Source organism: Brienomyrus brachyistius, chromosome 7 (genome assembly GCF_023856365.1).
Source record: "Brienomyrus brachyistius isolate T26 chromosome 7, BBRACH_0.4, whole genome shotgun sequence".
Taxonomy (NCBI): Eukaryota; Metazoa; Chordata; class Actinopteri; order Osteoglossiformes; family Mormyridae; genus Brienomyrus; species Brienomyrus brachyistius.
The window spans coordinates 25,632,681-25,657,231 of NC_064539.1; the positions used below are offsets into that span (position 1 = coordinate 25,632,681).

General features: G+C 43.6%; 3 protein-coding genes across 11 annotated transcripts; 2 read left to right on the forward strand and 1 right to left on the reverse strand.

Moving 5' to 3' along the window:
• The first annotated feature begins 1,606 nt into the window (after positions 1-1,606).
• Positions 1,607-7,946, forward strand: LOC125746852 (ubiquitin-conjugating enzyme E2 D4-like). 8 transcript variants are annotated; one of them, XM_049021413.1, is made up of 8 exons: positions 1,607-1,939; positions 2,771-2,943; positions 3,765-3,828; positions 4,467-4,498; positions 4,620-4,697; positions 6,716-6,841; positions 6,930-7,023; positions 7,568-7,946. In XM_049021413.1, the coding sequence occupies exons 2-8, from the start codon at positions 2,809-2,811 to the stop codon at positions 7,633-7,635; spliced, it is 597 nt and encodes a 198-aa protein (XP_048877370.1). In that variant the 5' UTR covers positions 1,607-1,939; positions 2,771-2,808; the 3' UTR covers positions 7,636-7,946. The 8 variants fall into 8 exon arrangements, 6 of the variants coding, with proteins under 6 accessions (XP_048877370.1, XP_048877373.1, XP_048877376.1 ...); XR_007399077.1 differs by having other exon boundaries at positions 1,608-1,939; positions 6,736-6,841; positions 6,930-7,094; XM_049021414.1 differs by having other exon boundaries at positions 1,610-1,939; positions 6,736-6,841.
• Positions 7,947-9,773: 1,827 nt separating this feature from the next.
• Positions 9,774-21,552, forward strand: dbnla (drebrin-like a). 2 transcript variants are annotated; one of them, XM_049021405.1, is made up of 13 exons: positions 9,774-9,974; positions 11,814-11,869; positions 12,254-12,366; positions 12,516-12,590; positions 13,715-13,861; positions 15,380-15,457; positions 15,699-15,850; positions 15,937-15,991; positions 17,896-18,006; positions 18,542-18,644; positions 19,009-19,130; positions 19,997-20,069; positions 20,440-21,552. In XM_049021405.1, exons 1-13 carry the CDS (start codon positions 9,892-9,894, stop codon positions 20,574-20,576), a joined length of 1,305 nt encoding a protein of 434 aa, XP_048877362.1. In that variant the 5' UTR covers positions 9,774-9,891; the 3' UTR covers positions 20,577-21,552. The 2 variants fall into 2 exon arrangements, with proteins under 2 accessions (XP_048877362.1, XP_048877363.1); XM_049021406.1 differs by having other exon boundaries at positions 9,777-9,974; positions 17,956-18,006.
• Positions 21,553-22,334: 782 nt separating this feature from the next.
• LOC125746853 (cytochrome c oxidase subunit 5B, mitochondrial) lies at positions 22,335-24,551 on the reverse strand. The gene is made up of 4 exons (XM_049021420.1): positions 24,426-24,551; positions 23,860-23,930; positions 23,605-23,704; positions 22,335-22,675 (listed from the first exon to the last, which is right to left on the reverse strand). Exons 1-4 carry the CDS (start codon positions 24,517-24,519, stop codon positions 22,563-22,565), a joined length of 378 nt encoding a protein of 125 aa, XP_048877377.1. The 5' UTR covers positions 24,520-24,551; the 3' UTR covers positions 22,335-22,562.

Sequence of the window (24,551 nt, forward strand, 5' to 3'; positions counted from 1 at the left end):
TGCTAATCGATAGCCCTAACCCCCAAAAGGTGGAGCTCCACATGGGCAGAAAGGCTCGATAGCACGTCTAGATATGTAGCTAACTCGTCAGAACACCGGCTGATCCCTTCTTGCCCTCGCTGCCGCAGTTGTACCTTCCTTTGGTTGCGCCAGGCAGACCAAGATATCGCAAGAGTGGCAAATGACGAGTAAACTTGGTTATCAGGAAGGACCCGGCTTTTTAACTGGGTCATTAGCAGGATCAATGCAGACACCCAACGAAAACAGAACCAAATCGAACAGTGGAACCACAAGGGGGTCAGACGCCGGAATGTAAGATACCCACACGGTGGGAAATTTATATAAATGACTTATATGAATCCTGTCCGATCCTCACGTGTCCTTAAGCCACACACAGGGTGGGTAGTTATACAATAACTGGAGACAGCCGAGGATCGGTAGGATTCACGGGGGACACAGGCAAGGGCACACATGACAATCGGATACAGAACAAGTATCTATAATACCACATACATATTTACACGGCAAAGCCAGCATGATGGAATCTGCTAATTGACTGTCGCCAGCAATAGAAAATATAACAACATGGATATGTTGTGGTGAGGCGGCATGGTGGTGCAGTGGTTAGCACTGTAAGGGGCGGCATGGTGGTGCAGTGGTTAGCACTGTAAGGGGCGGCATGGTGGTGCAGTGGTTAGCACTGTAAGGGGCGGCATGGTGGTGCAGTGGTTAGCACTGTTGCCTCACACCTCTGGGACCCGGGTTCGAATCTCCATCTGGGTCACATGTGTGCGGAGTTTGCATGTTCTCCCCATGTCATCGGGTACTCCGGTTTCCCCCCACAGTCCAAAGACATGCTGAGGCTAATTGGACTTGCTACATTGCCCGTAGGAATGCATGTGAGAGTAAATGGTGTGTGAGTGTGCCCTGCGATGGGCTGGCCCCCCATCCTGGGTTGTTCCCTGCCTTGTGCCCATTGCTTCCAGGATATGCTCCAGACCCCCCGCGACCCAGTAGGACAAGCGGTTTGGAAAATGGATGGATGTTTTATATAGGGGGCGGCATGGTGGTGCAGTGGTTAGCACTGTTGCCTCTGCGATCTGGGTTAAATTCTCTGCCAGGGTTCCACGAGTTTGCATGTTCTCCCCATGTCGTCATGGGTATTCCTCCAGTTTCGCCCCACAATCCAAAAACACGCTGAGGCTAATTGGACTTGCCAAATTGCCCGTAGGTGTGTGAGTGGGTTCGTACCCCATCCTGGGTTGTTCCCTGCCTCTGTGAGCCTCCGCGACCCTGATAATAATAGGATAAGTGATCTCAGAAAATGAATGGATATTATATATAAATAACAAACATAAATGAAACGTCTTCATGACAGTCTAATAAATATACAAGGAGAACCTTCCCGCGAGCGAGAAAGTGAACGAATCCATGAATGGATGTTAAGGTGAACTAACTCAGGATAATAATGAAAAAGCATCACGACTTATACAGCGGATGTAATTTTACAGCAGCATTTTAAATAATGAATATATAATAGGCTAATAATAATGCCACTTTACAAACTACAATTCCCTTCCATCCTTTCCGCCTCGTTCACATCCATCCATCCATCCATCCGCTCGTCGCCTCGGCTTTCTTTTGCACTGTCTGGCGTTATCGGAGGCCTTCAGCCAGCACCGGGAGAAGAGATACGTGGAGGAAGTGGGGCACGGCAAGGGATCCCCGCCGGGCGTGGAGAGCGCTGCTTAATCCAACAAACTACTGACGCTAGACGGAGAGGGAGGGGGGCTGTACATGCACCGACACATGCACCCCGAAAGCCATGTGCATTGCACTTCTCCGTCATATTCGAAAGCACCGGGACTTTGTCTGTAAACCGCAGAACATCATTTGTTAGTTGCATAAACGGGCAATGGCGCTAAAGCGAATTCAGAAGGTGAGTGTTCCGTATGCTATGGTTATTTCCCTCTTCGGATGTAGACATTTGGCGCCTCGTTTTCTATGAGCAGCGGGGCGCTATTTCTAGTTATTGGACGGAACGCGATTCATCATCGTAACATCGGAATGTCAAATATAAGGAGTAACAACTTATCAAGGACATATTGATGGGCGGTGTGAGACGCCTCACATAACCGAAGTGGTTTTTGATTGTTTTTCCCCCATTCTGTTTATATTATTATTATTTATTGTTGTTGTTTTCTTTTGAAGAAGATCCTTGCATTTAATGACTGTCGAAAAAACCCCGCACTGCTATTGGTGGGGATGGGGATCCCCTCCCCCTTAGGCTGTTATCAGTCGGGGGGGCTCTGAGAGAGCGTCAGTCCCACACTGCTTTCTAAATACAGTACCGCTGGTGTCAATGTTGCCAAATATGGAGCGGTAGATGGGGCTTCATTCGCCATAGCTGCGTGTATTTTTAACAGTATTAATGAAGCCCCGATCGTAAGCACACACCTTCTGAAATTGAAATACAGCACTCCTGGACTATAGCAGTATCATTGCTGCATTTAATCGGCTCTGAAGTATAGGCTCTGAATCTTAACAACTTGACACAATTTGTCCTGCTGGACAATTAGCTGGCATGATTTAAGTTTAAGGAGAGGTGTCATATTTTCCACATAGCACAATTCTCAAAAGGAAAGCCGCCTTTAATTTATTGCTGTTTTCCTAAGTAATTAATTTTTTAAACCCGTTTTTATGGACAGATCTACATGTGGAAGCTAAGTATCTGAATTGCTCCATTGTAATTCATTGACTTCTCTAACAGTCTACCCAAACACAGACTAGCCCTTCAGAGTTGGTTTAATGCAGAGGTCTCCAACTCCAGTCCTGGAGAGTGAAGGGGGGGCAGGCTTTGTGCTAAACTTTGTCACACTAAGAAATGGGAACAAAGTGGAACACAGGCAGGAAGAAGAGGGGGGCCTCAGCCCTTCTCATAATGTAAGTAAAATTAGAAAAGCAGAAGGGGCATTATCAGGTCATGGTGACATTATGCTTATGCTTGACCTGCTGGGCCTAACAAGGGAGGGGGTCTCTGAGGGTCGCTGACGCTGCAACTTTGCAACATAACAGGATAAGATAAAAGGAAAAGAGTGTGGGTACTAACGCCAGCATTGTCAAAACCATAGTTGTAAGTCACGAGAGTGGAAAGATACCAACAAGAACAGCAGATGCCCTAAACAGGGTATAAAAGCCAGACACAGACAATAGAGAGCTGAGCTTCCTTCGGTATGTACTGTTTGTGCACCTGAGCGAGGCTCCCGGATCGATCCGTGCAACAAATAAAGAGAGCGGACTTACAACCATCCTTCGGCCTCACGAGTGCATCTTTTCCTCATCAACGGACTCGGTGGAGTCTAACTCCAACAAGAGCTACTATCCAGTAGGTTTTCTATCCTACCCGGCTTCTGATGAGCCACACCTGTCCCTGGTATTTACCTGAGAGCCAGTGTAGCTAATCAGAAGTCATTAGCTCTCCAGGACAGAGTTAGAGACCTGGTGTAATGCATCTCGGTGTATGAGCCACAGATCCCAGAAGGTGTGGACACCTCAGAAGGTGTCCTTCAGAAGGTGTCTTTCCTTTTTGTGCTCCTGACATAACTGAATAAATCTGGTAAAACATGAAACTGTAAAGCTTTAACTGGATAAGCAGCTAAGCGGTTAGAATGTGCACTCGGCTTAATTTTGACCTTCTGGGCTTTTTCTTTTTGCTGTAACTTGTGTTTTGCCTTCACCATCACCCCCCATTCCTCCTGGCCAAGGAGCTGACGGATTTACAGCGTGACCCTCCGGCGCAGTGCTCAGCTGGTCCGGTTGGGGAGGACTGTAAGTATAAGCAGGCCGGAACTGAGGACACCCGCTCTTATATACCAAGTTGGCTTGACTGTGTTGAAAGTGCTTCCATACCTTCATTGCCTGTCTGCTGTGTCGGGGTCACCCCTGTGTACAGAAATCACTGAGGTGCCATCCAACAGAGTCGGGTAATTCAGGTCCAGAAAGTAAAAGTCCAGACCAACCAACCAGTTGACTTTGATTCTTTACGCTCAACTCGTTGGTTGAAACAAAATCTCAGTCTGGACTTTTACTCTCTGGACCTGAATTTCCCGACTCTGCCAACCAAACAGAATATGGAATATGCTATTCCATATATGATCTGCATATATGAAGACTTAGAAACAATATTTAAATGCAGAACTAACAGTGTGCCTTAGGTAGGCATTTTCAAGCAGGAACATCAGTTCCTTTAGGAATGACTGGGTTCATCAAGTCTTTTAATATTAACCTGCAAAAATTACATTTAGTGTCCTGTGATGGGCTGGCCCCCCATCCTGGGTTGTTCCCTGCCTCGTGCCCACTGCTTCCGGGATAGGCTCCGGACCCCCGGCAACCCAGTAGGATAAGCGGTTTGGAAAATGGATGGATGGATGGAAATTACATTTAATGTTGCATTTATCACTTTGCAGTGTTCCACTGGCAGGCCACCATCATGGGACCGGTAGGTGGGCTCCCTCGTCGCCATGGCAACCTGATTTCACGTGTTTCAGTACCGTTCACCTCATCCCTGGTGGACTGACCCCTCCCTCTCTCTCTCTCTCTCTCTTTCGTCTCATTACCAGAATGACAGTCCCTTTCAGGGTGGTGTCTTCTTCCTGACTATACACTTCCCCACGGATTACCCTTTTAAACCACCAAAGGTGAGTAGGGGTTGGGGGGGTTATGCTGTGTTCCATTTACCTCAGAGGTCGAAAGTCGGCGCTGGGAGTGACATCATACACATGAGTTAACTGCGTTCCAGTACAGCAAGTCAGAAAGTCATTAAGCAATATCAGGGACCTGTTTCAAACAACAGGATTTCTTGCTTAGCCACACAACTTGACAGATTTAAGGTACCCCAGTTTAAATGGCCTTTGTCTTCATTCACTTACATTTAAGCCTAGACTGCCTTAAATCCTACAAATTATCCAGCTAAGCAAGAAATCCTGCTTTGTGAAACAGGCCCCAGTTCTAGTCAGGCTCATTGCTAGCCATTGTTAGCAATAACTGTTGATAACTATAGATTATGCGGTATTTTGCACATAAAAACACTGTCGCAAAATGTCCATAGATAGCGGATGGACACAACTTTGTGTACAACTTATTTAATGAGCCGCAAATAAAATGAAAGTGCTAATGCACAGCTTTCACTTCTGTTGATTAAGGGCACAGTCCTCTAGAATTCTGAGGTCGGGGTTTCAGAGGTTCCCCCGACTTTCCAAGTCCGAACTCCGACTACAGGGAGTGTTCCAGTTGAAATTTCCAACGAGGAATAGGAAATTTCGACTCCAAACGCCCGTTGGGCCCTAGGTGCTGTGCCCTGTCCTGGCGTGTATTTTTGCGGTGATATTCATGCTTGAGATGAGGAGAATGATGAGAAGAGCCACAGAGAACAATGCGTAGAGGTGTGAATAAGAATTTCTGACACTTCAGTATCACTTAAATGCTACGAAAGTTTTCACTTTGAAATGTGAATCAACTGAACACAGACATCAAAAGTACATACATTCTTCACTCAAGTAGAAGTGTAGATACATGTTTTTAAAAATACGCTACTAAAAGTTGAAATATTGACTTCACCTTTTTACTCATTAAAGTGAAAACTACAGGCTCTAAAACATACTTAAAGTATGAAGGTATAAAGTACCCTTGCAAAGGACCAAACCACCATTTTAGGGCAAAGCTGACTGAACTCTGTTTAGCTTCAAAAGAAGCTGATTTTCAAAGTTCTTGGAATCAACGCGTGCCTTTTTCGGTGTGAATATCAGTCCTGCTGTGCGGAACAGTCTCTCGCACGCAGTTGAGGCTGGTAGTGGAGCGTTTAGGTTGAATACTGTCGGGAAAGACTCCGCTAAAACTCCCACCAGTATTATTAGACATTTCGTCGAGCTACTTTCTTTTTCAAGCTTCTTTTTTCCAATGAAATCACGACATCTTTTCCCACCCAATTGCTGCCTGGTTTTAGTTTCTCGTTCTCTCTCTCTCTTTCTCTCTCTCGCTTTATCGTGTCTATCGTGTTGTGCGTCATGTGCAAAGACGAATACACCAATGGGATTGACTTTTCTGTGCGTCTTTACAAACGTTTTTAAGCCTCAACCAATCAGTCAAGTTGTCTGGATCATGCACATTATTGATTCAGAAAAGGCGAAATGCCGTAATAAACGTCAGTTAAATTAAACAAAACAAGAGTAACGAGCCTGATTTGAAAATGTAAGGAGTATAAAGTACAGATATCCGTGCTAAAATGTACATAGTAAAAGTTAAAAGTTTGCACAAAAATAAATAGTCAAGTAAAGTACAGATACTCGAAAAATCTACTTAAGTACAGTAACGAAGTGTTTGTACTTCGTTACTTCCCACCTCTAGACTGAACGTGATTTAATATACATTTAATAATTATAATATAGATTAAATACAGATTTCAAATATTCTTTTTTTATTTAAAAAATATAAAAATAATCCTTTTATCTGTTTTTTCTTTTATTTTTGCATCCCTTTGGATTTGTATTATAGTTGTTGAGTTCCATGTCACCTGACAGGATGAAGGTCAGATGACCATGTTGTCACACTAATACACAAACCGCACCTCAGCTGAAGTAAGATGGGTGTGAAGAGGCCACGTCTCTGCTAAGCTAAGAGTGTGTCCTGTTAACCAGGCCATTTAGTCATACCTTAGTAGTTCGTACATTTTGTGTGCAGGTGGTCTTCACCACTAAAATCTTCCACCCCAACATCAACAGCAATGGCAGTATTTGTCTGGATATCTTGCGATCCCAGTGGTCCCCAGCCCTCACGGTCTCCAAAGGTAAGACCCAGTCGCTGCTCCCAGTCTTGGAGGTCAGCGTTCGTGCCAAGCCATCCTCAGGTTGGACCTGTACTTTGGTCTGATGCAGTCCTGCTGTCAATCTGCTCGCTGCTGTGTGACCCAAACCCCGACGACCCACTGGTGCCAGAGATCGCCCACACCTACAAGGCAGACAGAGAGAAGTGAGCGACGTCCCGCTGCCCGCTCTGGCTCTTTCACCTGTCCCCATGCTCAGTGACCTCTCCAGGGCTAGGTGACATGACATTCCCCTCATCGAGTTTTCCCACAGAATGTGTATAACATGCAAGTCCATGTGTCTTGAATTCAGCGTATGACTTGGATTTAGGTCTATGAAGCATTTGAACCCGTGACCTTCTGGATAAATGCTGGTTTCTCTGCTCTCAGCCCGGTTGTTGTACATTGTTGGGTTGGGAATAGAGCAGCATTTGCAGAAGAAAGGCAAATGGGGGACGTCCACAAATGATTGCTTTGTGGTTCTTGTACAGTCAGAATACATTTATTGTTTGTAATATTTGACGTAATTTGTTTATGTTTATTTGCCAGAGGCTCTTGTCCAGAGCAAATTAGAATCAGAGCAAAATTAAAAGGTGAAATGTCTGCTTTGGTTTTTATGGTGGGAATATGGCTAGAATCATGTTGTGTGGCCTCTTAACCCCTTTGGTGTTGGAGGTCAGTGACACAGAATGACCACTGTGTCCCTTTCAGGTACAACCGACTGGCTATGGAATGGACACAGAAGTACGCAATGTGAGGAAGGGACCTGGTGTCAGTGAACTGAAGAGCTGGGAATACAAAACATTTTAGCTGTGAACACTGGCAAACGGAACCGACAGACTGAGCTGTGGGGGTCAGGAGTGAAAATGCAGGACCAGTCATGTTCTGTAGGGGGTGTTTCCCCCAATATACCCCCCAGCGCATCTCATTGGCTGACACTCACAGGTCTGCCATGTGAGGACAGCAGGACACCTTGCCAAAGTGCAGCATGACCTTTGACCTCCTGTGAGTGACATGGGTTGCCCTCCGTAGAGAGACAATTGGCTCTATGATTGTTATCTATATTATAAATATTTATTTAAATAGAGAAGCTGTGATTATGTTTGTGATTTATTATTAGTTATTTTCTGCAATGGTCACCAGACTCAGTGTTTTCACTAGCTGTAACTATGTGTGTGTTACCATATGGCTATGAATGTGTGTGTGTGTTACAACATAACTGTGAATGTGTGTGTGTGTTACCACATGGCTGTGAATGTGTGTGTGTGTGTGTGTGTGTGGTACCACATGGCTGTGAATGTGTGTGCGTGTGTGTGTGGTACCACATGGCTGTGAATGTGTGTGTGTGTGGTACCACATGGCTGTGAATGTGTGTGCGTGTGTGTGTGTTACCACATGGCTGTGAATGTGTGTGTGTGTGTGGTACCACATGGCTGTGAATGTGTGTGTGTGTTACAACATGACTGTGAATGTGTGTGTGTGGTACCACATGGCTGTGAACGTGTGAGTTGTAGCTGTGAATATGAGTGCATGTTTGTGTGAGTGTGTTATCACATAACTGTGAATGTGTGTGTGTGTGTGTGTGTGTGTGTGTGTGTATGTGTATGTGTGTTACCACATAGCTGCGACTGGGCATTTTTTGCCAGATGACAGCATGTTTCTGGTATGGTCCCACTAAAATGGACTTCCTCAAAATTAATTGTGGTAAGTATCCTGTATATCTTTTCTTTTGATTTATGTAGCATTCATTAACGTTGGAATCTCCACACGAGGGATTTTATATGGTTAAAAAAACATAAATGTGCATAGTATATCCACAGATGCCCATTTTAACGAGAAGATTTCAAACACAAATACTGTATGTGTTTGCGACACTGTACTAAGAACTACTTTAATTTCTGTTCTGCCTGCAGTTCTTTGTTGTTCAGTTGATTAGAGGTGCTGACTTCTGAGGCTGAAGGCCATGAGCAGGTGTCTCCTGAAGGCCATGAGCAGGTGTCTCCTGAAGGCCATGAGCAGGTGTCTCCTGAAGGCCATGAGCAGGTGTCTCCTGAAGGCCATGAGCAGGTGTCTCCTGAAGGCCATGAGCAGGTGTCTCCTGAAGGCCATGAGCAGGTGTCTCCTGAAGGCCATGAGCAGGTGTCTCCTGCCTGTCTCAGTGTTTCTTGTGGTGAATTTCTTTTTCCAAGTTTGTTTTTAAAATATATTAATCGGGACATAATCCCACAAAGAACTGGTTTCATATTTTTGTAGAGGCTTCTAGCTTTCACCCTTCTGAATTCCTGGCTAACAGGGTGTGTGAGGGAACCAAACATCACAAATCAGGAAAAATTCAGTCTGATATTTAAGCAGTTAAATATCAGACAGCAGAATCTTGCTTAGGATGCCAGAACACCCAGGGCAGGACCTGGACTAGACAATCTGCCTGGACCTGTTTTTAAACTGTTCCCCACAATGCATGGACCAGACCATATCATGCCTAAACATTTTACCACACATTTTAGAACAATGGCCGGCGTTCCTGTCGAATTGAGCTACTTTGTCGAGTTAGGCTACCATAGTCCTAATCGATAGCCCTAACCCTAACCCCCCCCAAAAAAAATGTGCAACTGCACATGCGCAAAAAGGCTCGATAGTACATCTAAATAGGTTGCTCAACTCATCAGTACACCTGGCCAGGTTCTCTAAATTTAGAGAAGTATGGCTGAAGTTGTCAAAATCGGGACTATCAGGATTTTTCGCCAGAATAAAACAGTTTTTTGGCCAAAAGTATGTGGACACTCCCATTAATTCCATGAATTTCACCAAAATTGGCAGCCAACTGTTTTTTTTTTACGTTTTGTCATTATCTGGAGCTGCCTTCCGAGTTCCACCGCCGGCCGACAGAGGGCAGTACCGCACCGCATATTCGCTAAGGTACAGGAGGAGGGTTTGGAGCCAGCGAGAAGTTCCTCTAAGGCTCAGCCCTCCCTGTTCTGTTCCGTCGCTTGCATCTTGAAATCGCCCGCCGCAGCAGGGTCAGTGGTGCTACCGGAATGGCTGTGAATCTGAGCAAAAACGGCGCTGCGCTTACGGCTGCCTACAAAGACGTGGTGGACGAGAAGTCGCAGACCAACTGGTGAGAGGCGACGTGCGGGTTTGAGATGCTGCTGTGTCTTGATCCTACAGCCATGTCACCATCATACCTCTGGGTTTCCTGCTTCTTCGTGCGAGTCTTTGTGCCAGGTCCTCTGTTATGCGTGACACATATAACACAGAATGCATATACGCCATGGTACACGTATTATGTATGTGTCTGTACACGTCTGTAAATATGTGTGTGCATACACCTATATATATATATATGTGTGTGTGTGTGTGTGTGTGTGTAGACTTGGCATTTCCTTTTTCCGAGTTACTTCCTGTTTTTGAGCAACAAACCTTACCGTGGTTCTGTGATTTCAATCGAGTGGTCTGCATAAATCAAATGAAAGCAGTCCAAATGCATTTAGGAGCACTGGCCAGATAACATTAAAAGGGCTTTGTGTGTGTGTGTGTGTGTGTGTAGTAAGATTGCTATGCTTCAAGGAAGAGCGCATTTCTCGTTCGCCCCTCCCTTTATTGCGACAGGTGACGAAGCAAGAGTTTCTCGCTATTTAAGTTAATAGTTTGCTTTACTTTATGTGTTTGTATTTTGAGACACAAAATTATGAGCGTGTCCTGCTTTGTCACTGATCAATACTTGACTTATGCCCTTCTACCTCAGAGTAAAAGTATTCCTATTCCTTTCTACGGATACGAAAAAAAGAAATGAGCTCTTTCTGGATGGGGTCCCCTATCCCCCCTAGGGGACACATGCATTGGCTACAACGTCTGAATGATGTACGGATGGAAAGTAAACCGCGTTGTTTTTAGAAAGCACGCGTGGATTATACCACAGGTTTTGATTGCATCGAAAGCTTGGAATAATGTCTAGTGTTGGAGCGTTTCATCCTCAGAAGAAATCTGAAAGTTTCTCACATCAGCCACCGGTTTTATAGGATTGCGACGAACTGTGAAGAAAATGGCGACTTACCTTACACTTTTTATGCTGTACTTTTTTTTGTAATACTGCACATTCTTACCATGGTCGCATTAAACCTACCAAATCACTTTCACTCGCTTTTCCCCGTGTGGCTACGTGTATTTATTTTTGTGTCGATCTCTGCGTAATGGTGTCAAGCATATTACCTGTAGTGTAAATTTTAGAACACAAAGTGTAAATATGGAAACAAAATGTACACAGAGAAGGAAGTATGTGGGGACCCCACACACCACACCGCAGAGGCAGCGGAAGGCGTGCGTCAGCTGCCTTGAACCGTTGTGCTGGCCAGCCCAGTAGCAGAATATCCGCTCTTCCAGGCAGATGCATGCTGTCCTCCCTCGACTGCTTACATGCCGCCCGAAATATAGACTGGCAAAGTTACAATTTATTTTCACTTTGAGCACTAAGCTTAACTTGCTGACCTATTACAGGTGGTTGTGAACTCCTTGTACACGGTTCAGGTCCAGTTCTGCTTTTTCTTTAAATCCTATGTTCAGTCGTGTGTCTGCATCAGTGACAGCGAGTTTCAGTTCACTCTTGTCAGAAAAATGGGCTGCTATAAAGAGGTTCCTGGCTAAGTGTGAGCCTGGCTAAGCTCTGTGCTGAGCTGTATGCTGGAACTTTTTATGGTCAGTACCTTGCTTGTATTTGAACTACTTCCCCTGCATTTGCACTTGTGTGCCTGCAGTGCTGTCAGGGGGTGTTGGCCTGACACACAGCTATACCCTCCCGATAGCGCTTTCTGTGAGGGGCACGTTTTCCAAAGCTCCGAATGATGCACCGATCTGTGTTGTCCTTTTTGGCTTTGAATGTTTGGGGAATTTTAAAAAGGAGTCGTCCTGCATCATGTTAATGTTTTCTGTGTATTTCCCTGTATTTCTTTTTTTTCTGAAGGGTCTTATTCACATATGAGGGCAACAGCAATGACATCCGACTGGCTGAGAAAGGAGGTAAATTGTTACATTGTTGTATTGTTGTATCAGTCGATTAAGCTCTAGTTAATTGGCTGGAACTTAGCCATTTCCCCTCATTGTACTGTTTTTTGCTCTGTGTTCTTATTTGTGTTTATGAATTCTTAGGTGTGTTTGCTTTGATTGGGCCGGTGTCATCGCATCACTGTCTTAACCTACTGACAGCCAAAGACCAAATCATGTGTTTTGTGGCGTTTTAGCTGCTGCTGAGTGGCAATTTCATGGCATTTTATCATATCTGCATTGAATAAGTGTTTGGGACGGACAGATTGGGCAGTTGTATGGTATGATTACAAATATCAGTCGTTTGTGATTCGTTTGTGATTCATTTGTGATTGTTTGCTCTGGTTATTCGCTTTTCAGAGGGAGGTCTGGAGGAGCTTGTGGAGGAGCTGAACAGCGGGAAGGTCATGTACGGCTTTTGTCGGGTTCAAGATCCAAACTCCGGCTTGCCCAAATATGTCCTTATTAATTGGGTAAGTGCTACAGCCATAACTGCTCGGTGAACCGGCGAGAAACCGCAGCCGCTTAAACTGGCGTCAGGTTTGGTTTGCTGATGTCTAAGATTTAACCCATATGTGAAGTTTATTGCTTTAATTTGTGTGTGTGTGTGTGTGTCTTTTAGACTGGAGAAGGTGTTAAAGATGCCAGGAAAGGACAATGTGCAAATCATGTCAGCTCCATGGCCAAGTTCTTAAAGGTACGGTGTAATCTTGTATCTCATAGTTGCCTCGCTATAATACTAGGGTATAGCTGTTGTACATTGTTACGTTTATACATGCCCCCCCCCCCTTGCCAATGGGGGCCTTACACTGGCTTTCTGTAAGCCAAATAATTGCATTGCAGGTTGTGTGTCACCGTTAGTGTGCTTGAGAATTGATGTGGGTTAGGGTTTCCAGCCCGTACACAGGATGTAAACAGCTAGCGGGTGTCCTGGAGTTAATCCCTCAAAGTGAAACTATCTCATGTCACAATTCATGTCCTTGTGACCAGTGTTCCTGTGAAGTTTGGTTTCCATCTTTGTTTTGTGTGGTGCTTTTGTCTGTTAGACAAGCTCTTCCTCTTAATGATACAACGAAAACTTGATCAAATTAGTACATGCAGTGTGTAAACTGTTTTTCCGAGATTTTTTTAATCTTATGTAGTGGCCGAATTTTTAAATTTTTTACACACACACACACACACACACACACACACACCACATATATAGTTCTTAGTAGTAATGTTGCAAATTTATAGGTTTTATAGTCGATGAATTATCCATTTTACAGTGGATGAACATCCATTCAGTGCAAAGGACGTAGTGCAAGACTGTACCGTATGTGTGAGTGTGCAGCCTGCAATGGGCACGAATTGCAATGCAATACACACACACACACACACACACACACACACACACACACACACATATATATATATATATATATATATATATATATATATATATATATATATATATATATATATATAGTTCAATTAATCAGTGGATTACTTGATTATTTATATAATTGATAGTGATGGCCCAAAATACATCCCAGACCTTGATACGGACCGTTTTTGCAAGATCAATATTATTCACTTCACACGGGTGCAGTCATAATGTTTTGGCTCATCTGCGTACATACTATCCTCCAGATAGTGTCTTCAGCAAATTTCAGTGGTGTAATCAAAGGGGATCTTGCTCCGCGTGTGTGTGGTGTCCTGTGCAGCAGTTGTGAGGTCCGCTGTCTGCTGACATGTGCTTTTCCCATGCGTGATTGACGTTGCTCATGCTCCGCCCATGTCTGCTAAGCAGACTGTGTAACAGAGTAATGTGATGAGCAGGGTGCCCATGTCACCATCAATGCCCGAGCAGAGGAGGATGTGGAGCCGGAGTCTGTCATGCAGAAAGTTGCCAAGGCCTCAGGGGCCAACTACAGCTTTCACAAGGAGTCCAACCGCTTCTGTGACACTGGCCCTCGGGTACCTGTGGTAAGGAGCCCCCCACCCCCCACTCGATGCCACACTCTTCTTACAAACCTTTAGCTAGTGCATTAAACATTTACTTTCATTCGGTTCATTCTGTATTTTCACTTTCATTCTTTTGTGCATCTCTGTTGTCTTGTTGTCATGAGGAACAATATTGACCATCAGGTTAAATTCTCTGCTTGGGGGATAAATTTGTCACCTTGTTGGCTGAAAGCTCCCTTCTCCACATGGAATTTCTGGGGTGACAGATCTTGTGTATAGATCTCCCTTCCTTAAGGACCTAAAACCAGGAAACGTGTTTGTTCCTGAAACCAGAGTGTGTGTTAATCCTATAATTATGGCTGAGCCCATTCCATGCTTGAGCCTGGCGCCATCTCCTCCTGTGAGCACTCCCAACAATTTTCAGTGGCTGGGGAAAACCCATTTGAGAGCTAGATGGTCAATCCGCGGCATCCCGAGGGATGCTGCTTCTGAAATTAGTCCTCGGAAGGTGAAGATACACAGGGCGTCTTTTTCAGTGACGTTGCTGTGCAATTGCCAGCTGGGCAACTCATCTGGATCTGGATGGTTGCCAAAAGTTGCCCCCTGCCAGTTAAAGTTTTTCAGATAGAAATGTGTTGCCCAATATCAATGGAAAAGTGCCCGAGCAGCAATACCTGGCAACATTTCTCAGAAAGTTGCCCTGTCTGTCGTCACCCGAAGAGAGGCAAACTCAAAGGTCGACCCACTGCCGGTGGGCTGAATGTCTGGATGTACTAAAATGTACTCCTTTTTACCATTTTTGAAAAATGGTATTTTTTTGACTCCCCATACAAAAGTCCATATGAAGGTGGCTTTTATGTAATGTTTTCCAGCGTCTATAAACACAGATCTCCTGAGTAGTGGGGTGTGGATAACCTACTACAATCTCTGCTTTACTAACGTACTTTGTGTGAACTCTGTGGTATCATTTTTGTAGTACAGTAAAATCCCATTATAACGGACGTCAAGGGACCTGGCTATATCAGATGCTTTTTCTGCATGTTCTTAAAGGTGCAAGAACCAGCGGACTTCGTCCGTTATAAATGATATTCCATTACAAGTGAGTCCACTATAACGGGATTTTACTGTATTACTATTTCTTGCTCTGTGTGTGTGTTGGGATTTGGGTTTTGCCCATAGAAATGAAAGGACGGTCACCACAAAGGTATGAGAACAGATCTGTGTGTTTGCGTGCATGTCTGTGTGTTTGCGTGCATGTCTGTGTGTTTGTGTGCATGTCTGTGTGTACGCATGTATCTCTTTTGTTTATTCCCTTCTTTAAATGCACTCTTCCTTTCTATGTGCTACCAGATGTTTATCCTGTAGACAATGACTGCTGGGACTGAGTATAGGCTATGAATTAACATCTCAGTTGAACACTCTGATAGCTTGGAAGAGAAGTTGGCTGGTTACAAATGGTGACTGAGCTGAACCTGCGGATTCCCAGACCAGGGCTTCTCCAACTTCTCTGAACATAAAAACACCGACCTGTTTCCTCAGGGATCCGTCTATCAGAAGACCAATGCTGTATCAGAAATCAAGAAAACCAACAAGGACAACTTCTGGGCTCAGGCTGAGGTAGGAGGACATCTTGGTCACCAGAAGGTCCATCCCAGAATTCAAAGTTAAACTAACCAATTGGCTCTTTTATGAAATGAATACTATGTATTGTAGCTGTGTTTGTCTGGCCTGATTTAGTTTTGTTTGTGTTCATTTGATGTTCACCAAAGCAAGGAAAAACTGAATAAGGCAGAGGAATGGTGACTGACATGCCCCTAGTTGTTTCAGAGGATGGTTTCAGAGGTTGCTTTGTCTGCAGAAAGATGAGGAGAAGCGAAGGGAGGAGGAACGTAGACGGGCGGAGCAAGACCAGCAACGCCTGGAGAGTGAGCGCAAGGCCCGGGAATCCAGGGAAGCCGCTGAGCGTGAGAAGCGGGATAAGGAGAGGGCGAGTCAGATCGAGCAGCAGAGGTGAGTCTGTTTCCCCCAGAATCGAGTTAAAGAAATCGGTGCATTGGCTATTGCCAGTAACCAGGCCTGATCTTTCGGGGGTGCAGGAAATACCAGCAGCAGCAGGATGCTGAGAGCAGAAACCCAGACGCAGAGGAGCAGGTGAGTGCCATCTCTGCCCCGATGCACATGCTGTATTCTTGGTAGCCCAATGATGGAAGTGGGCCTAGACACCTGGGAGGAGAAGGCACTGCTTTCAGCCTATGTTTCAGTGCAATTCAGTTTATTTTGATATAGCGCCCAGAATTATTCATATATTCCCTCATGGCTGTAAACAATGGCAGAACATCGCTTGTGAGGTTGCACAGAAACCTTGAATTCACAGCTAAAACCAAAATATTCTCACGGGGAAGCTGACGGAGGAAAATGGTGAGGAAACATTGTCACTGTCACTTAAAAAAATGCCAGTGAGAAGCATAAATAGGATGAAAAACGCTGTAAGTTACAGTGTCTGTGTTATTTTATTGAAGGCTAATATCTTTAAAGGAGAATCTTTCCAGTACACTTTATATGGTTTAAAAAAAAACATCATTTTGCAACATGGATTTTAGATTTACATAATTTTACATGCTGGAGGCGGTTTTTATAAATGGGTTGCGGGTGGTTGGTCGGTTATACAGTCAGGATTAAATAGTGTTTCAATATGCCTGTTCAGTACATACACAGGTGTGTGACATTCCTACCTGTAATACAATACCCTCTTTTCTATTGATCCTTGTTAAACCTTTTTGAAAACATTGAAATACAGCTTGTACTTGCTTTCAAGTAGCATATTTTATGGAAATGAATAATCTGTACATCACTACAAGCCATGGATAATCTTGTTTTTAAAACTTTTCTAAACTTTTAAAACTTTTTTCTGATTAATTACAGCCTGTTATTGTGAATAACTGGATTAATTTTGAACTTGATGGAAAAAATTGTAGTATTTTCTTGTATTTTGCGTTCCAAGAGGGACCCAAATACACGTGTCCTCTTGGAACAAAGAAATGCATGAGAAACTGGTACAAGGAGCCTCACTTTTCATGTGTAACATCTTGGCTTTGATAGCTGAAACCATTAAGTTGCCAAGTTTCAAATGTTCAAGCTGCTAACATGATTAGTAGCTATGCTTTTAGGGAACGTACCCCTGTTCTGCTTTTATTTTTAATTTTGCGTTGCAACTTAACACCTTCCTTTTTGGAATGAACAGAGAACACGCAAGTTCTCTGTTCTCTGCACGTAATGTCTTATTTTAGTTACCAACAGTTTGCATATATATATACATTTTTTTTAAGTTTTTACAGTAGTGATCAAAATTAAAGAACAAGTGACATTTTGTAATTTACAGTTACTGCTTATCTGAATTTGCTATTATCCTTGAAGAGATGTATTTTTGTCATTTATTGTATCATATATACTGTAAGTGATGACGATAAGTGATGGGGCTAGCCTGTTATTTTTAGCACTGATTATCTTGAGACACAGTAACTGTAGAACGTTAAATTGAGCTAAATAATTTAAGACAAAGCAATGACAAAGTTAGGCTTGTCTACTCCAAGAGGATAACGGCACTTAGCTTATCGTTATCTATGGCTCACCTCGCATTATTGAGTCTGTGGTTGTTGTCTTTTAAGATGACGTTGGATTGCAGCCTGCTGTAGTGATATTTAAGTTCTGTGATGACTGCATTTCATTTACTTTCAGTGTCAAGTGTTCCCACACAGCTGAGACTTCCCCTCTCTTTTAATGAACCCTCATGCACTACTTTTTGTCTTCCTTCTGCCATATCGCAAAGTAATTGAGCAAGCAAACTTTTATCGACGCTTATTGTGTAATTGTGAAGCTCTAAAATCGATAGATCATGAGTAAGAACCGGAAGATAACAGAAGGGAGGAAACTCCATAGTTACTAGTCCAAGGTCAACAGGCTGACCAACTCTTCCTAATGTGCAGTCTATCTCTGCAGCATGGTCATATTAATAACAATAATATTAATAATAACGGTCATATTATACATGTGTGCAGGTGCCTTGTTCGCTGTCCCTCCGCATCTATAGTAACACCAAAATGGCCTCTTGTTCCCAGGAGAAGCAGAAACAGTCCTTGGCAACACATGGAGACTCTGCTAAAGACAATGTGAGTGCTTCACTGTTGCCGTGATCCTCATTGTTGGATACTATTATTAGGATAGTAGGGTGCTAAACATAATAGCATAGTAGCCAGTTTGTCAGAGGTCAGATTCTCTGCACAATAAGTCACAGTCTTGTGTCATTAAAGTTTTTTCCTGTTTCTGCCAGTTGATGTGAGGGTATGACAGATAATATAAACTCTATGGGCAGATTTCTGCTTACTTTAGCCATATTTATTTAGCACATAAGCTGCTTTCAAATGGTGGAAGGTATTTTATTCTACCGATAACTAACAAAGGTACGTGTTAATTACGGGTTTTGCATACATGCACTTTCACATATTCAGTATTTTCTGTATTTCATACGTTCTTATCAAATTACATACTTGTTTTTGTGAACTTGATCACATTCAAATGACAAAATAGTATTTTGTATTTGAAATACAAATTTTAAATGCGCGTATCGAACACGCTGCCTACCTGTGATCGCGTGTGCGTGCTTCTGTCAGCAGGGCAGACTCTCACTCCTTCTTCATCTCCCAGGTGGCAGCCCCTCCCATTGGGAAAGGCCCCGTAAATCCTAGGGACGTTTTTCAGCAGGAGAGAGACGTGGTTCCCAAAATCCCAGCTGCCAGCTCGCAACCAGGTGAGAACCGCTAACGGTCTCCTAGCCAGCCAATGGGAGCCCGCCACGCGCGCAGCGTGCTTCCCCAGCCCTCTCTGGTTGGTCCGCTCATCCTGTCCTCCTTGTGCATCTTGGGTTGGCTGCACAGCCCCTTTCTCTGCAAACAGGCAAATGAGCTCAATCCCAGTGCGTTTAGATGTGCGCATGCGCAGCAGCACACTCAGGGCCAAGCTGGAGGAGGGAGGCGCCATCAGAAAACGATAACATCACCTCTGCCAACCATGCAAGCCTCAGTAGTTACCACTGCCCACCCCCTCTCAGTTATGGCAGTGGGATGCTCTGTTTTGGATGCAGATGTTAACTAAATCCTTCCCCCTCCACGCAGAAACTGAGCCATCATACAACGGGAAGAAGGCCCCCACCTATGAGGCTGCCCCCCCGGTGGAAGAGGAAGAACTATATGAGGACATCACAGAGGACAGCACTGTCCAAGAGGAGCCCCCACAGGTAACCTACTACGCCTCCACCTTGACAGTGTGACCGAAACGTAACACATCAGTGCTGAGCTTTCAGGAGAACCACTTCCATCCTGCTTCTATTAGATCCGCCTGAGTGGCAGTGAATCAGTGCTAAAAACCAGCCCGCTGTACATTAGCAGGGCGGCATTACTGGAGGATATAGACAATGTTGGGTGAATTTTACCACCATGCTGTCCAAAGATGATTCAGTTTTTGTGACATAAGTACATATCAACTTTAATTGCCTTAAATGTATCAATGGCTTGTATTTAAATAGACTTTAAGCAGCAAATTAAGTACAGTCAAATCTCGGATTGTGAGTAACTTGGTTTGCAAGTGTTTTGCAAGACGAGCAAAATTTTTAAATATATTTTAACTTATAATACAAGTATTATGTAAACGCTTTGCCTGCCGAGTGAAAAGGAGGCAAAAGCGGCTGTCATTGGATAGGATCCTTGTTAAAGTCCCACAAAAAGAAAAAGATTCCAGTGAGCCGACAGATAGCAGTGATTCTGTTAGTTATAGTGAAAGTCGCCCTACAAAATGACCCTCCTCTTCTCCTCTCTCTCGTCTCCCTCACACCGTCCACGATTCTTAAAGTGCAGGTTAATTTGTTTTATGTATTTTTTACTTTATATTTTGTATTAATCTTTTAAATTTTTATGAATATTTTTGGGTTGTGGAAACGAATCATCCGAGTTTCCATTATTTCTAATGGGAAAATTCGTTTTGATATACGAGTATTTGGACTTGGATTTTTGGAGTTTCCGGAACGAATTATGCGAGGTTTTACTGCATATGGTTCATAAAGAGAAGGGGCCTGATGGGATTCTGCCGCTGTACTTCTCTGCCCAGACTGAGGTGCCTGCCAGAGAAAACGCTGAAGGTCACGGCACGTGTGCCAGGGCTCTGTATGACTACCAGGCTGGTGAGTGCAATGCATCCTGGGAGGTGTGTGTGGGGGGGGGGGAGGGTGTTGGTGGTAAGGACTTGAGCTTTATGCTGGGATGGAGTAGCTGGTGTGACAGGGGAGTTCTGTCGTGGATTTAACCTGATGCCTTAAGATTCCCTCGTAGTTTATGTAGGAATTCAGTTAGCAAGCAGTAGGCTCCGCCCCCCCCCCCCCCCCGTGACGCTGATGATAACACCAGGTGGAATATAATATGAGTTAGTGCTCAGTTGGAGGTTCAGTTTAAGGACGAGGTTGCACCCGAGTTGATGTATGCTGGTTTTTCCAGATTGAAGCACAACTAATATGTGTCGCTGCATCACAATCTCTTGTGGTTTTTCCACTATAGCCGACAACACCGAGATCTCCTTTGACCCGGATGACATCATCACAGGAATAGAGATGATTGATGAGGGATGGTGGCGCGGCTTCGCCCCGGACGGGAGCTTCGGCATGTTTCCAGCCAATTACGTGGAGCTCTTGTAGGCCCGCCCCCCTCTCAGCGGCCCTGCCGCTCGCCGGAATGAGCGACATCACGCTCGGACCGCCGGAGGCCCCGTACAGTACCACAAAGGCCTTAACATTTGGTGCTTTGCCATTTGAAAAGCCAATACGCTGAGCGATTTTTTTTTTTTTTTTTTTTTTTTTTTTTTTTTTTTTGAAAAGTGGGTAAAGTCAAGGATGAGCTCATGCCTGACAGTTGTGGTTTATCGGAATGCTTCATTTCTTTCTTTTGCTGGTTTTCTCCGTAACACACACTCAGTGTTCATTCTACAAGTAGGACATTAAGTTGCCATTCCTGGCTTTGTTAATCTGTTGATGCTGTTATCCATGCCTGCTCTGGTAAGTCTGAGACAGTGCAGTGTCTCCACTGGTATGGAGAGTTTTTAGAGGCTTCTTTCATTGTATCTGATTTTTTTTGTTTGGTAATTGCTGTTGAAACATTGAAATTTCCTTTTACATTTTGTATTTTTTTTATACTTTTAACATTAAGTAATGGTAATGTAAATGGGGATGCCTGTAGAAAAATAAAGGAGTTTAATATTAATGTGGTCTGGGTCAAGCTGGCTACACTGCTGCAAGCAAGTGCTCCCCCTAGTGGCTGCATTGAAAATTAACTTCTTGGACCTTGTTCATATAGCAAGTGACGTGACCTGTAATGACAGGCATGCCATAGGCTGCAGTCTGTCCACTTATGATGTCAGCATGAAACTCCTCAGACTAGAATGAAATGATATAACATTGTTCTCTGCTGTGAATTTTTTGAAGATAATTATGAAGTGGTGTGCTTTCGTGGAGTGTGAAAACGCCTTCCATCCAGCGCAGGTTAGCGGGTACGCATGCGCAAACCTCAATACTACACTTAATTCAGGGTAACAATGCTTCTGTACTATTGTAATTTAATCTGATTTTGAAAATAAACTGGAATATATACAGCATACAACAATTGAGTAAACCTAAACTAACCTTGAGTCTGTTTTTTATGTACAGTACTTTACGAAAGTCTTCAGCACCCTTGGGAAGTTGTTTAAGGGTATTTCTGTACATCAAGTGTATATTTGCTCAAGAACAAAAACAGTAGCAATATATACAAAGTGATACCATGGTGTAAGAATTTATGTAAAATGTTTCTGAACTTGCTTGGCTGGCCAGAAAATCAAGACATTAGCATCAGTCTGTGTCGATCTTTCCCGATATTTGAACAATCAATATTAGAGCCAGAGCCGAGTTAACAGGCAAAATCTTAAAAATGGAGATGATTGCATAGGATGATCAGCTATTTTCCATAGTTGAGGATGAGGGAATTCATCAGCTCACTGACCACTTATGAGGTCTCGAAGTACTGGTCATCGACATGTTGATAATTCCTTACTGGGATCAATCTGGGCCGCAGATCGAGCCGTTAATTGATAATTTGTTTAGCATTTCTAATTAGAAATGCTAACCAAACTTCAACCTTATCTGTTCCTCTCTATAGTCCCTGCTGTCCTGCCCCCTTCTTCCTGTCATGTGGTATAACAGTCTGTCATTTCTTGATACAGCTTAGAGGGGAAAAGGGAGCTCCCCGCTAAGGCAGGCACACGGATCCATTGTCACGTAAGAATGAGATCAGAGGTATGAATCAAGATTGCCATTCAAAAAAATTATGAATCATGCAACTCTACTCCACACTACTGTCACCTATTCTGGAGCAATAAAGGACAAGTAACTTTAAAATAGAATAAATAACAGCAGATGACAAAGTAGGATTTACAACACAACTTTATTCTTAAGAGGTTCTGGACCAAACTTTTGTTGTACAGTACGCAACCGATGTAAACAGGAAGGAATGAAATCGCCCAAGTAAGGCCTCCGGGGAGGCTTGTGACCCTTGTAACATGTCAAACATAAGCAGAGAGGTATGAGGTTAGAGGGGTAGGGTGGTACGCGTTGGTCTGAAAGTGTGCATACACACATACACACGTGTTGGGCTCAGTGCGGCAGCTCGTGGGGCACCAGCTTGTAATGGGCACCGCAGGACGGGCAGCGCTGGGGTTCACCCGCATGCAACCAGAACCACACGACGGTGGTGTTATCTTCCTCACCTAGAGAGAAACCAGACCATCAGAGGAAGAAAAATATCTCCTAAGTCATATAAAATGCCGGCGATTAGCAAAAGCCGAATACCACAGTGTGCAGAAAGGAGGAGTGGGTAAGGTGGTTAAAAATACCAGACAGGATCATCATTCACAATCTTATGATTCTTTTTCATCCTGCTTTTTAAGACTGGTTGTACTGCTCAGTAACTATTCCTAACAATCTATTTCGGCCATTTTTTTTTTTTTTTTTTTTTTTTAAAAGCCCTACAAGGTTCTGGAAAATCCATATTAAAAAGTTAATTCAAATCTATATCCATAAAACCAATATTATCAGTGTTGAATTCTTTTTAGGGACCAACTCCTCCACGTTATTCATGCGGATACATTGACACTTGAAGGGCACATTGCATGTTTGGGACAAAGGTGTAAATGGGATGGGGAAATAAACCCAAGGCACTGTCTACTGTTTGCTATTGCCGGTTTATTGTTGTGTTAAAATGGATTTGCCTGACAAAACATCTTTACCTGCGTGTATGAGCCATGGAACTGCAACTGACAGAATGTGCACTGTATCACAATACTGACAATCTCGCCATTAAAGCAGATTGTGGAGCCTTTTTAGTTGTTTGTGATATTATATCGTCAAATTAGACAACCCTAGGAGAAAGCACTCAGTACTTTCTTGTAATAAAACTGAGTAAAAGTCTTGTTTAAAAAGCTTATACTCCAAACAACATACAAACCCTTTCAGATATGACACCTTCTGCAATGGTTGTAAACCTTAAAACACACATTTTAGCCAAATGATCCCCACTGTAGGTAAAAATAGCTAAAATGTTTGGAGAGAGCAAAACTTAGAAATATGCCAATAATCGATGCTGTGGAGAAAACTGCTGGAAGACTGATGATGACAATAGAAGATCAGAAATGCTTACAGACACAGCCAACAATCCTCTTGTTGGTAATTGAGGGAACCAGGTGTGGATCCTGTTTGGAACCTGCATAGGATTTGGGCTTCAGCATGTTGTAGGGATCCTGTGAAAAAAATTACTTAACATTAATCAATAAATCTAGAGATCTATCAAACCACAAGGACTGCATTTTCAAACAATTCATTCATATCTCGGATTTCTTCATTTTAAGGCCAGCTAAAAGCCAAGCAAAGTCGAAAAGCTATTCTTAATACTCACAACGCCCTCCTTCATCGACCGCATTACGATCTTCTCCAAACCGGTGGCTTGATCTTCGTCAGTCGGAATGCCTACAAAAGGTCCAGAGCGAAGATTTTTTCCCCCCAATACAATATTATGTGCCTTACTTTTGGCAACACACCTCGCCATTGAAACACGTCACATTTTTTGCGCAAAGACAATGAAAGCTAACAGTAAAAGACACAGTTACAGCGAAGCTCGTATTTATATCTGTTATGCTGTGCAAAAATGCTGAAGACTGACTCTCCTGTCCGTGGTAGTCCCAGGTGTATAACTCCAAAAACACGATGACCAACATGACCTCATAATTAATAATTAAGGAGGGGAAACAAAATGATGATCAAAATTATACCATGCACAACCGTGATATTCTTAACAAGGTACCTATCAATATTGTATTAATTTATTAAATTTCTTCTATAACTGCGGCCTGGCGATTAGATGGACATGCCCTTGGCAACATATCAAATTGACTACTGCGTTCATCCCGGGAGATACTGATAAGTTACTTAGTCGATTATGGATTCTTAAAGACACCTACTCACCTCCAGCCATGCAACGCTGAAGGGCCGGTGCCGGGGCTGCCCGGCAAGTGACTGCTGCGCGGACAGCAGACCTAATGAGTAACCTTGCTGCCATTTTTCCTCCTTCGTCTTCTTCCGCTCTAATGT